The 13266-nt window shown below is 37.1% G+C and overlaps 2 protein-coding genes across 6 annotated transcripts in view; both read left to right on the forward strand.

Annotated features, from left to right (window-relative positions):
* The first annotated feature begins 1683 nt into the window (after positions 1 to 1683).
* Positions 1684 to 3578, forward strand: LOC143741190 (uncharacterized). The gene is made up of 2 exons (XM_077233633.1): positions 1684 to 1803; positions 1963 to 3578. Exons 1-2 carry the CDS (start codon positions 1746 to 1748, stop codon positions 2721 to 2723), a joined length of 819 nt encoding a protein of 272 aa, XP_077089748.1. The 5' UTR covers positions 1684 to 1745; the 3' UTR covers positions 2724 to 3578.
* A 2697-nt stretch (positions 3579 to 6275) lies between these two features.
* Positions 6276 to 13266, forward strand: part of add1 (adducin 1 (alpha)) — a 40913-nt gene continuing 33922 nt past the window's right edge. For all 5 annotated transcript variants that reach the window (XM_077233555.1, XM_077233558.1, XM_077233556.1 and 2 more), the window contains exon 1: positions 6276 to 6435. The gene's annotated coding sequence lies outside the window, so the exon portion shown is untranslated. The remainder of the gene's footprint in view (positions 6436 to 13266) is intronic.

Below are 13266 nucleotides of genomic sequence, written 5' to 3' on the forward strand. Positions count from 1 at the left end.
TGTATTTGACAGTATTCGCGCAATAAGACTAGAAAGATAACTTAGTTCAGTAACCTGTCGCTGTTGTTAGACAGGCTTAGTGCGCGTGCGAAGCGGTGTACGCACTCAGAAATGCGCTCGTTAGAACCGCGCATCAACACGTGAATGACTTGTTAGCACATGCAAATAATGAACTTATGTGAACTGCATTGTCCCGTTCCTCTGCATTAACATTTGATGTGAATACACGTCGCGTTGTAGCCTATGCTGAGACGGAGGCGCCAGAACTGCAACTGATAGAATGCACGATACTACGACATTTCTTCAAAAGCAGATGGTGGATATATTTTAATCCACGATCATAAATCGTGATATCGCACAGCCCTAAGCTAGCGTAAGCTCATTATCATTTACATCCACTCACCACAGACAACATGAACACTGCACAGAGAGTTTGCACACACAAACCACTGTTATAACATAAAAGCAAGCAGCTGCGTGCATGGTTGGGCATGATATGACTGAAGGATTTTGAATGAATGCCGCAAAGTGCGCTCCCTTAATAATTCCTAAAAAGCTGACATCAGTTAATCGCGATCTCACATCTCTGTTAATATCAATTAAGCTGACTGCACAATGAATCTCTCATAATACACTTTGTTTGTTACAATTAGAGGATTTGTCAGCATACAGAGCTCTGAACAAAAAGTCCGTTTTGAGCATAGAGGTTTTGAGCAGTGAGGGGAGTCTATCTTAAATGCTTCTGACTGACGTATCGATATTGCCGAATCAGGTACTCAAGATGGCGGAAGACAAGTTTTAGAATTGAGTGACGTCAGTGAGGAGACGTTGGTGACATCATCTGATATTCATGTATAGGGGACCTTTAATATAAAGTTGAGAGACATGTTTAGAAACTGTTCAGCCTTTCTGAAATTGAAAGAGAAAGACCAGGAAAAAGCCCTTCAACTTACACAGGCTGAAACGATGATGTCGGACAACTGGCCAAAGAGCATTTAGTGTTTCACTTCAAAATTAAGGACGATATGGACATCTTTCTTAAGTGTCTGGACAATAGGAGCCTCAGAATGAATTGCATGTTTAGGGAGATGTGATTTATTTCAGTTTTTAAATTAAATGCCTGTATCTCTGAATTGCAAACGATTCCTTTGTCAGTAATTTGCACACATTCACAAGTTTATTCGATGTCTGATTACAGCAATGAACCCTCATCAATATTCATTCAGCTTCTCTATGAACTGAATTACAGGATTTATAGTTTAACAGCGCTGGAAATCTAAGGCTCATTGAACTATGTGCAAACTCAATTAATTGTCAAGATAGACGTTCTATTGAAACAATATACTCACAATCTATTATATTTCCTGTTCTAACTGAGCTTATTTCTGTCATTGGTTAATTGGGGTTTTTTTCTATCTTTTTTTCCATTTAAGCTTAAAAGACATGGTTTATTTGTTTTTTTCATATATTGTGTTCTAATTTCTCCACAAAAAAAATCATGGAATTGTTTCTAAACGACTATTTGAGCAAAACATTTGCACCTGGATAATTGCGAGTGTTTGTAAGTGTGATGATCATCTGCTAAATGAGCAACAACGACCACAATTCACTCCTTCAGTCAGTGAAGCTCCCACAGCCGTTCATGAGAGTTTAAATGCTGGGAATATTCCCATCTTCCCACAGGAGAAGAAGAAGCAAGCAGGAGGAATTACTCCAGGAGAAACTACTGACACACTATTGTAAAGATGGAGATTAAGGAAGAACCCTGCAGAATAAAAGATGAAGATACAGAGGAACAAATAGGTTGGTGTTTTCCTTCATTCTCTTTAATGACTAATGAGGAACATTAAGATGAAAACTGAAAAAGGACTAAATGTTTTGCTTAATTGTGACTAACCTAGTATATTGTTCTCATTTCTCATTCTTTACTTGAATTTTAAAAATTGGATATGTTTATTTTAGACTCGATGGAAGTGAATGAAGACAAAAAACATCAGTTTCAAATTCCTAACAATTTCACAAATCAAGATGGAAACGGAGTAATTTCGGAGACTCGTTTCACACAAAAACGAGCTAGAAAATCTGGAGTCAAAGGATCTTTCACCTGCTCTCAGTGTGGAAAGAGTTTCACGCAGAAAGGAAACCTTAATGTACACATGAGAATTCACACTGGAGAAAAACCGTTCACATGCTCTCAGTGTGGAAAGAGTTTCGCTCAGAACAATAATCTCAAAGATCATCTACGCCGTCATGCTGGATTGAGATCATTCAGCTGTGATCAGTGTGATAAAACATTTGTTTTGGAATCAAACTTAAAAACACACCTTAAAGTCCATACTGGTGTGAAGCCTCACTTTTGTTCTTTTTGTGGAAAGAGTTTTTCACGACTACAGACTTTAAAAGAGCATGAGAGTATTCATACTGGTGTGAGACCTCATGTGTGCTCTGACTGTGGAAAGACCTTCACTAGATCCAATGATTTAAAAACACACCATAGAGTTCATACTGGTGTGAAAACTTATGTGTGCTTTGACTGTGGGAAGAGTTTCTCTACATCCAGCGACTTAAAAAGACACCAGAGAATTCATACTAGAGAGAAACCGTACAAGTGCTCTTCATGTGGGAAGAGTTTCAGCCGATCATCTAATCTACGGTATCATGAGAAAAAGCATTGCCTGAAGTCTTCTCGTCTAAATGAGCAAAGTTCACATACACATCCATGATTTACAAATATTGTACTTACAAATAATTTGAAATTGAAATCGTTTTAATAGAGTGATTAAATCTAAGGGTTAAATTAGTATTGAAGTTTGAATGTGGTAATAGTTTGATCAAGTGTTGCCCTTCTCTTTTCTGAACCGCTGTAACATGATTTATAATGATATGATTCAACTTTAGTAAACTTTACTTTAGAAATATTTGAATGCAAAACCATTGTTTAAGGTTTTTCAGGTGAACAGTGGTTTATGTGAAGCTTGTTCAGCTCAAAATAACCCACAGGTATTTTTATAGCATGTTAAAATTACTATTGCAATCACGCTGTTTTTGTGTGAAAATGTTTCTGTGAAAAATTGTTCCAGTGGGTGGATTTCACATGAATATTCATGATATTTCCCCTGTTATGGGCGTAGCCTTGAGACAACTCACAAAACGAAGAAAACTGAAAATATTAGTGCACCCTCCTCAAATCGCAACTCGTTTAATGGATAATTTCGAAAAGGCAAGGAAGTTTCAATGTTAAGCATTAACTGCAACATTTCCCATTTTCAAAACAATATAGTTTGTGTAATATAAATCGTCTGAGCTGTTTTACCTGATTGATTACAGACATTCAGATAAATATGGTGGATACAGCAGAGCAAACAATGAGCGAATAACCTACTTGTCTATACAGTTTTTTACTCTTTGATGTCTTTATCTTTTTTTTTTATTTCAGTTGTGAGGCATTACATCTAATTTGAATAGTTTGGTTAGTAGCCTACCATGTTGGCATTTGGTAACTAGTAGCCTGTTGACAACAATGCCTGAAATAAACCTCTACAAATGTATCCGTGCCCTAATAAAATGTATATAAGCTAGGCTGGTGTGAGTGTGTCATTCTTAATTTCTTAAAGCTGCAGTCATTAGTTTTTCCTCTTTGTCGCCATCTCTGTTCGAAATCTGCAATTGCAGTTATTCTTGGAATTATCAACTTTACGTGGGTTGTGCCTCGGCCCGGCGCAGCGCGGATGAACACAGTGTTTTGAGGAGAGCTGTCAGTCGCCGCGCCGGTGTGGATACTGGCATTCGCAATCACAGATTATACTTTTTGGGAGTATGACCAACATAAAGATTTTCACCGGGAAGTGTCCTCTGAACAAGTAACATCTACTTTAGTTCTGACCAACTAAGGGCGGAAAAACATTGCAGTAAATCGCTCTTATTAAATCTAACGATCGCTGCTTATATCACGTCAAGCCATGCAAATTTATACGTTGGTAATGTTAACAACATTAGCATTGCGTGACTACATGGAATGCCCTTCCGATATTTGTCCTTGTTTTCGCATGGGCCGGTTGCAGTCTCTTTTTTTCTGTAGCCACTCCGAAGTCTTTTGCATTTTACAAGGGGTGAATCTCTAGTTGTCACTGGTGATTGTCGTTTGAACCTTTCTGGATTCGCCATTAAATTGATAAGTTTAATTATATCAAGTGCTGTGAGAAAAGGCTATACATTTCCACCTCCAACATCCTCACACTCATCGCCTACTAGCCGAGCCCGAGACTCCTTCTTTATGTGTACAGATACCGTTTTGAACACTGGCTGGTTATGTACTTGCTCAAAAATGTATTTTGGATACTTTTTAACCCCAAAAAGTTACGGACTGTAGCTTTAATTATTTTGTAGGCCATAGCTATAGAGTTTCCCAGCCTCCACAGTCATGTCAGTAAGGCTACTTTAACAACACCACAGTTTTCCAGGTTTCTCATATTATACTGGATATTATGTAAAATTATAATTAAAGTAACACAAGTAGATGCACATTTGCTTGTATCTGTCATATATTAAAGTCCTCTTAGTCTGAGACCGAGACAAGACCAAAACCTTCAAAAAATGGCCTAAAGTCCCCCTGTGGTTTTCTCCCTTAAGCTTTTAATATTGTTTATATGTGGTGTTTTTTAATATGCTTTAAGCCATGTGCAAATTCATGAGTCTACACCATAGCTGAGTATTTTCACGGTTTGAAATTCAGCATGACCCTCACGACCCTGACGTACAACCACTAGTGAACTGACTCGAGGCCCACAGAGAAGGAAATGAATAGTTGAAATAATGTCGTTATTTTTGTTTGTTTTTGCGCACAAAAAGTATTCTCGTCTCTTGATAAACTTAAGATTGAGCCACTGTAGTCCCTTGGACTATTTTAACGATGTCTTTAATAACTTTTCGGGGCTGGCAAGTGTCAATCCCTTAGAAGAAGCCTATGGAGGAGTGATCCAGCTCTCAGATTTCATCAAAGATATCATAATTCGTGTTCTGAAGATGAACGAAGGTCTTACGGGGTTGAACAACATGAGGGTGAGTAAATACTGACAGAATTTACATTTTTGGGTGAACTATCCCTTTAATATTACAAAGCATATCCAGCTCATGTTTCAAAAATCACAGAAAAAAAATGTGTATATGCCTATTTGGCATAGGCTTTTATTGAAATGGACTTACATTGTATTTAAGTTTTAGCTATTTGATCAGTTCATGCATTCCTTGGGAATCAAACCCATGACCTTGGAATTGAAAGTGCCATGCATTTTTCACATTACAATTTTTATCAGGATTACCAGAATCAGAATACGGTGTGAACACTATATAAAAACTGCATTATACAGGCACCTGCTCTGAAAGATATTGGTAATTCAGGATAATTGTGAATTAGGACATTCTCTCCCAGTCATCTCAATGGCAAATGTGTCCCAATTTACCAGAATTCACCTCTATGCATTGGAAGTTCTCTGTTTTCTTTTGGCTTGCTTAGTTGTGAACATTTCATTTAATATTCAACATATTACTGATCTGCCTGCATTGACACCAGAGAACTGTACTGAGCTGGACGATGACATCACGGTTTTCTCCAGAGCGGCTATATATATAAATTAACTAAATTGTACATAGAACAGTTTCGTCATTTGCCACTTTCAAGTCTAAGCTTAAAAAACACTTTCTTAATGTGGATTCTTAATGCACTCTCTTAACCTTCAATTGCATTATATTTAATGTATTAGTCATTCTATTGCTTGTAATTGTATCGATTTATTGAAATTGTATTATATCGTATTATCTTTGTACTGATTATTCTGTCCTGTTCAGCACATTGGTCAACCATGGGTTATTTTTAAATGTGCTTTACAAATAAATAATGAATGAATGAATGAATAAATCTGTATTGTAAATAGCGCTATATTAATAAAGGTGACTTGACTGCACTATGTCGATTTTTTTTAAAGGCTATGTATTACAGAATATTAGGGTTCAAATTAATAAGCTATTCAATAATAGATGCTTAGTTTTAAAAAAACACTAATTTACTGGAAAACATAGCCTAGGCTATACATACCCCACCCAGTAGTCTCTCAAAAAACAACAGATTATTACACACGCCGAGCTCACTGTTTTTAAGGGACAGACAGGCCCCGCCCATCGTGTATGTAGGCGGCTCACTTCAAAGGCTCTGTTTTGAGTTGTGGGTGGGGCGTCGTGTGACGCTGACCAATCAGAAGCCTCTTGTCCTCCGTGAGTCCACAGCGCCGCGCCCCAGTCTGTGAGACGCGCACCGACAGAAACAAACGGTTGCAGAAAGAAACAGTGGACAGAATCCCACTAACGGAGAAAAACGTTAAGCTCCCCGCCTGTCCCCGAGTCGCTGTGGATTCCAGCCGCACATTTAAACCCCAAAATCGCGTAAGTTTGTTTTTTACTTTCCTTTCACTCTGGATTATTCTCCCCAGGGTTTTAATCGCGCGGCCTCAGTGTTAGCGAGCGAGCTAGTGGCGTTAATGCTCGCTTTCTGCAGGACGAACTCGTTTGTCGTACATGTTCTGATTTTTATTGTGATTTAGAGGTCACTTGAGCGTTTTCTGCCACAAGCGGGACTCTCGGTAACATTTATAATGTTGTAGAAAGAGGAGAGAGCAGTCGCGCGCGTGCACCGGACAGGGCCACTGCAACTCTGCACGCGCACAAATTAAAATACTAAAAGTCTTTGTCACTTTCAAAGTTGAAAATACTTTGTGTTCTGCAAAATGTGGTAATTATTGTTGCATGTATTTGACATTAGACAGAATGGCGATAACGCATCTTATTTTCATTGGTTTTAAAGTGATATTGGTTCTGGTTATCTACAATATTAATATACAAAAGTCATGCCATACGTTTTTGTGTGTGTGTGTGTGTGAAATGAAAATGTGCGCTTTCAACTCGGAAGGGACACTAAGTGGCCATCCAGACAGTTATAGACCGTGTCTGGCTGATATATCAGTTTATCATGGGTTAATAACAAATTATTATTATCATAAGGCATCTTGTGTTGTGGGATGTGTGTGTTTTTGTGCTGGTCACAGATTGGGCTCATGTTTGTGTCACTGGTGTTTCTGACAGTCTGTCAGTCAGAGAGAGAGAAAGATTGAAGCGTCTGTCTGCTGGTTTGTAGCATAAGGACATTGCAGATCTTTCTAGTAGCTTTATTGCTTGAATAAAACCGTGGCAATATCACTGATACATAAGGCCAATAATCAATAAGCAGTTAAGTTACTATTGATCATGATCAAAACAATTGTTCTGCCAATTGATGATGTTATTGTGCTTTTTTGAGTAATACCTATCATGCAGTGTGTAATAAAGCTGTTTGTGACTGGAAAAGGTCTGCAAAGTTTTAAAGATCATAGTGCACGACAAATATAGTTATTGTCTTCTAAAAGAAAGAATCGATTATAAACTGCCGAAACGAGTCAGTAATTCCAGTCTCACTCATTACAAACCTATGTATGTTTGTAATAATTTTGCATAATGCAAGCCTATGGTTTCATTGGCTGATCGGCGTCTCTTTGCTCCGCCCTCAAACACTAATTTATCTGAGACTGGAAGAGTTTGGTTCGTGTCGTGAAGACGCTGTTTTCTGCTAACAAAGCAAATCAAGTTGGAGATTGATACGGTAAAACCCACGCTATCGTTACTGTTCGTATCACTGTGTATCATTAGCTGAGATTCAGATATGATAATGGCCATTTAGTTTCCAAAGTGCTACGTAAAAGGGTCGACCAATCAGAGCAGAGCAGCTCTCAGAAAGGCAGGGTTTAGAGACTGAATTTTCAAACAAATCGTTTCAGACTATGAGAAATGAGGTGATGTGCAAAATTAAGATTGAAATGAAAGATTATGTGAAATTAAAGTGTTTTATGGCCTTGTTGGCATGATAAACCTGTTGTAGGAGACTCCGGAACAAAATTAGAAACCTTTAAAATAGCATAATTTGGGAGCTTTAATGTAGAATGAGCGCTCACAGGTGTGTGTTTACATATTACAATGGTTTTGAATATGGCTCATTCAATCAGGAGTTTAGTGTTGAAGAAGTGGTCCGTTTTATCAGTTATTTATATTTCAGAACTTTTTCAATAACAGTGCGATGGTGAAAGCCGAGATTGAGACGCTCATTCTCTCGCCCGTGACCCTCTAGAGGGACGACAATGTGTTTCTCATTCTCACATTGTTGAACTTTTTCCCCTCTTCATCTCTCCTCCCTTTTGGTTGCTCAAATTTTCATATGTGTAATGCTTGTTGCTTTAAACAGGAAACAGTTTGTGTAGCGTGTGCAGCTGTTTGCTAAGCGTTTGTTTTGCACAGTATAAAAACTACATATGCAGTAAAACATGGCTCTCTTCCAAAGCCTAAACCTCCATCGGCAGCATTTTAAAGTACAATCTGACACAAAGGCCATTTTAAATGTTTGCGGAGTGATTATGCTGCTTTTTTGGGCCAAATTCTTGGCCAGAATTGCATACTTGAGATAAAAAAAATCCCATAATGCATTGTGACAAACTGCGAAATCCATCCATGATGGACAAAGAGAAATGTTGATTATCAAAATACTTATAAATTCATTCAATAACAAAGAAGTATTACTTAAGCAGATAAATATATAATAGTCTATATTGTCAATATGTAGAGCGTGAAGGATGTAATCTACGTAGACAGCAAGGCATCTCACTAGTTACTGGAACAGAGCCCATATGTTTTATGATTGATTATTCAGCACTAGCCTATATGGGGGATTTTCAGTGTGTTTTGTTTTTAAACTGATTTTATAGTTGTATAATATTTTATCAGGCAAAGAGCTGTATTTTATTTTAGCAGTCCAGTGGTGTTATTTGAAATATTTGCATAGCGTAAGGAATATTGTTTGTAGGGGTCCATCTCTCAGTGTTTGGTGAATGTGAGGCATGTGGTTTATGTGCAGTATTCAGATCTTCTGGCCCACGGCCACATTTAGACCCGCCGTGTGCCGGGAATAATGCAGACGACCAGTGCCATGGCATTCCTCAAACACACACACCAAGTGATTCGTTTGAGATGTTTAACAGCTGGTGTGTGGTTAATGTTATCAGGCAAACTTTGTTAATGTATGGATTTCAGATAACATTTCAGGGCAAGTTAGGGTAATTCCCAGCTCTCTCTCTCAAAAAAAAGAAAAAAGAAAATGATATATATACATGCATACATTTTCTATTTATTTCTATTTTTTTATTTATATATATATTAAACTCGGATAAATATTTCAGGTTAAGGATGCACGATGTATTGGTCTCCATATCGGTATCGGTCAATGTTCATTTTTGATGTTATCTTTATCGGCCCGATGAGAAAATTGGCCGATGTATTTTTTTAATTAATTTATTTATTTATATATATATTAAACTCAGATAAATATTTCAGGTTAAGGATGGACGATGTATCGGTCACCATATCGGTATCGGTCAATGTTCATTTTTGATGTTATCTTTATCGGCCCGATGAGAAAATTGGCCGATGTATTTTTTTTATTTATTTATTTATATATATATTAAACTCAGATAAATATTTCAGGTTAAGGATGCACGAAGTATCGGTCACCATATCGGTATCGGTAAATGTTCATTTTTGATGTTATCTTTATCGGCCCGATGAGAAAATTGGCCGATGTATTAAAGCTGATAAATAATAGATAATTTCCTTCAGCTGAGACACTTCAGATATGCACTGTACACCATGATGGTTTTGAATTGATTGAAATATGATTGGAATCACTTCAAAAAGGAAAATACAGTAAAGTGCAACATGTGCAGCGCAAGTCTGTCATATCGGCTAAATACAGTTATAACGAGAACATCATTGTAATTGTGTGCTTGGGACATGGATTTTAATGGTGAGACGTTTTTGTAATCAGGCTCTCAAAAATTATATAAAAATTTGGATTTAGATTTCTTGAACAGTTAACGGCTTTCAAGTATAAAGAATTATCAGTATCTGCCAAAATGTTCATATCGGAGGATCCCTATTTCATGTCTATTTATTTAAGAAGTGGGAAGGTAACAATCATATAATCATAATAGCACATTTTCCCTTAATTGGCTCCAATCTGAAGAGTTTTGGCTGGTGAATAATATAGAATAGGCCTAAGCATTTAAGCATTGAAGTGTGGCTTGTAGGTGGTAATTTTGCTTATACTACGAGGCTGTTGAATGCTTGATTCTGATTGGCTGATGAGCATTTCTAGGTGTGCAATTATTTTGCTGCTAAGGTTCTTACAGCCTTCAACAGCAAAACAAACCAAAACCCACAAAGACATTGACCAAGCAAATAACTGACCGTAGAACTGAAATCTTCACGTTTTGAATCTGTAACGTCACTCTCCAAACATTATGATCACACCCACATAAACACTCAGCCAGCCGCTCAATCCCACACACATACACGCAGTCACATGATCACTGCTCCACACCCTCCCTCACATCTGTGAAGTGTTACGGGTGAGATAATTCACACACTTCTCTTCTGGAAACTAGGTCAATGAGGAAGTACCTCATGAGCCGGTGATAAGATGCAAATTCATGCAGCTTAAATAGAGTTTCAACACTTTTACGAGACGCATAAGGTCTATCAGATCCTATAGAATTGATACATTGAGTGATGTTTGATATTTAATTTTGTGTTTTTTGTTTGTTTGTTTACACGCTCATTTCTTGAGTCTTTTTTTTTTAAATCTGAGGTGTGAACGACCAGTGATAAACAGGGGTTTCGTGACACTTTAAACCAGGGGTATTCAATTAAAGTAAAGGTCCGTTCACTATATTTCCTTCCCAGTGTAGGTCCGAACAGTTATACATTTCCATCGAGGCAGTCGTAGTACTTTGTTAAAATAAAAAATAAAAAAAATCATCAAAGATGAGAATTTGGCCCAGAGAGCCAAAACAATCTAAGAATTTTTTACCAAAAAAGTAAATATTTGATATGAATATAAAATGTTAGATCAGATGTTTTAACAGGCAGTTTTTTTGTTTCCCCTTGCAATCTCTAAATAATTTTGTTTATCATGAAATGCTCTTTATATGCTGATTAATAGCCTTATGCTAAATATATGTAAAAAACGTCTAAAGACGCCACGTTAACTTGTCTCAAACCTGGTTTAGTCAAACAGTCTCCTGTATGTCAGATAAAAATAATTGTACTACCGGAGTTCTCGTTTTCTGCAGTGTTTTAGCGAAAGTATCTACTTTGCTGCTCACTGTGTTTCTGCTAACTGTTGTTAAAATAACTGCGAAGATGTGTCTTAATGTGTTGTGTTTTTATTGGGAGAAAACGCAGCGCGTTGAGCGTAAAGGGCTTGAATGAAGCACTTTTGGCTCTAGATAAAAATATTATAGATATAGCTCTGAAAGATCATTACCATAAACAACCCTGAGCACTTGTGGTGTGAACCACTCTGTTTTTTTGATGTGCTGCATCACTTTACTCTGTTGAAACATAAAAATGGCACAATTATCTTCAACTTCGTGTCAAATCGACCTAGTAGCTAGTACGTCATAATTTATTTACAAAAGGCATGATTTTTTTTTCTCCCATATGTGAAAAATGGATACATTTGTATTGCATACATTTACATTTAGGCTATTCATTTAAGTTTTATCCAAAGCAACTTATAAGTAACAATTGTTTATCATAACAGCCACCATATTTGCAGTCTCAAGTACTCTATAAAAAGTGATAATCTGGTACCTTAAAGAGCCATTTTTACCCAATTTAACTCATGAAATTAGTTTTGTTGGTATAAATTTACCCGTCTAGGTTCATACAGTGGTTAAATACTATTTTTGACAACTAAAACAAGTTAAGATGTTATTTTTAGGTTGTATAATCTGAAGTATGATTCAGAAAAGGAGTTATTATAAAAACACATGAGTACAAAATTAAATACAAACATGCCTTTCAGAAAGTCTTTTTAATTGTATTTTCTTAAAAATACACAGGAAAAAGGCGTCATTTATGTACAAAACGAATAACTTTAATATGCTCTAATGATGTGAATCTGGCAGGCACTGAATCATGAGGGATTTAACCTGCTAACTTAAACAGTGCCTTCTGCAACTAAGAGATTGTATTGTGTAGTCCAGACCTCTGAGAACCTCACGACTCTCTCACACTGTCTTTCTCTCTCTATATGAAAGACACACACTTCCTCCAACTCTGCAGGTGTTCCAGTGTTATATGCATTTCTAAACTGAGCGCTTGGTTTGTTTGGTTGCTTTGAGTCACGACAGACTCTCTGATCGCCTGCTGTCCGGTTTAACGTCTGCCAGGGAGTTCTGGAGCGGGTTTTGGCCCGTTCGGATGGGTTTTGGCCTTCATTTGAGCCGGCTGTTTGGCTGAAATGGATTTGACTGCCATTCAGAAACTGTCAAGAAGCCATTATTGATGCAGGAAATTCATGCAGCGAGATCCGGCTCATTTACAATGGTTTTACAGGACTTTCAAGTTTCGAGTTTTCTCATTCTCCCCATGGAATTTATTCAGACGTTGTTTAGACGTTGTTGTAATCAATGATGTTGACTCGGAAATGAAACTTTCCAGATGGTTCCAGAGTGCAATCTTAAAATGTAGGCAGAGGGGAAAACCAAAGATAAAATGACCACGGGGTGCTGAGAGGCTGTAAACAGTCAAAGATAATAAAATTGTAAAGCATCCAGGAGTGAGCTGTGCAAAGTGTTTCAGTGAGTGGGCAGAAAACAGGACAGGAGTGACCGTATACTATTACATAATCCTACAGGTTTCCATGGAAATGTGCTTTGTTACCATAGAGACTACATTCATGCCTACACATCTCTGTGCTCTTTACACATATGCAAGCTTAATATAACGCTATAGTAAAAATCTCTGTGCTATAAACATCACTTCTGTCTGATATATGATGATTTTGCTGTTAAATGAGCTCAGCAAAATGCTTTGAGGTTATTTCTGAATCAAATTTTAAACTAAAGGTTTGTCCAATGAATTTATTTTCAAACCAATCCATTTACTCTCAATATGTGAAATGATCCAGGTATTGAAAGAAACAGGCTTGTTTACATTTAATGTGATTCATTGTGCACAACCAACTTACTATGGAAGTTTCACAACCAGGAAATGCAAATTTGCTCAAAATGTTAAGAAAAATAGCCTTTCAAACGTCCTTTTCATATTTTTTATAAGAGTTAATAAAGATCA

Source organism: Siphateles boraxobius, unplaced genomic scaffold, assembly GCF_051911475.1.
Source record: "Siphateles boraxobius isolate OS27281-9 unplaced genomic scaffold, OSU_SipBor_1 18, whole genome shotgun sequence".
NCBI lineage: Eukaryota > Metazoa > Chordata > Actinopteri > Cypriniformes > Leuciscidae > Siphateles > Siphateles boraxobius.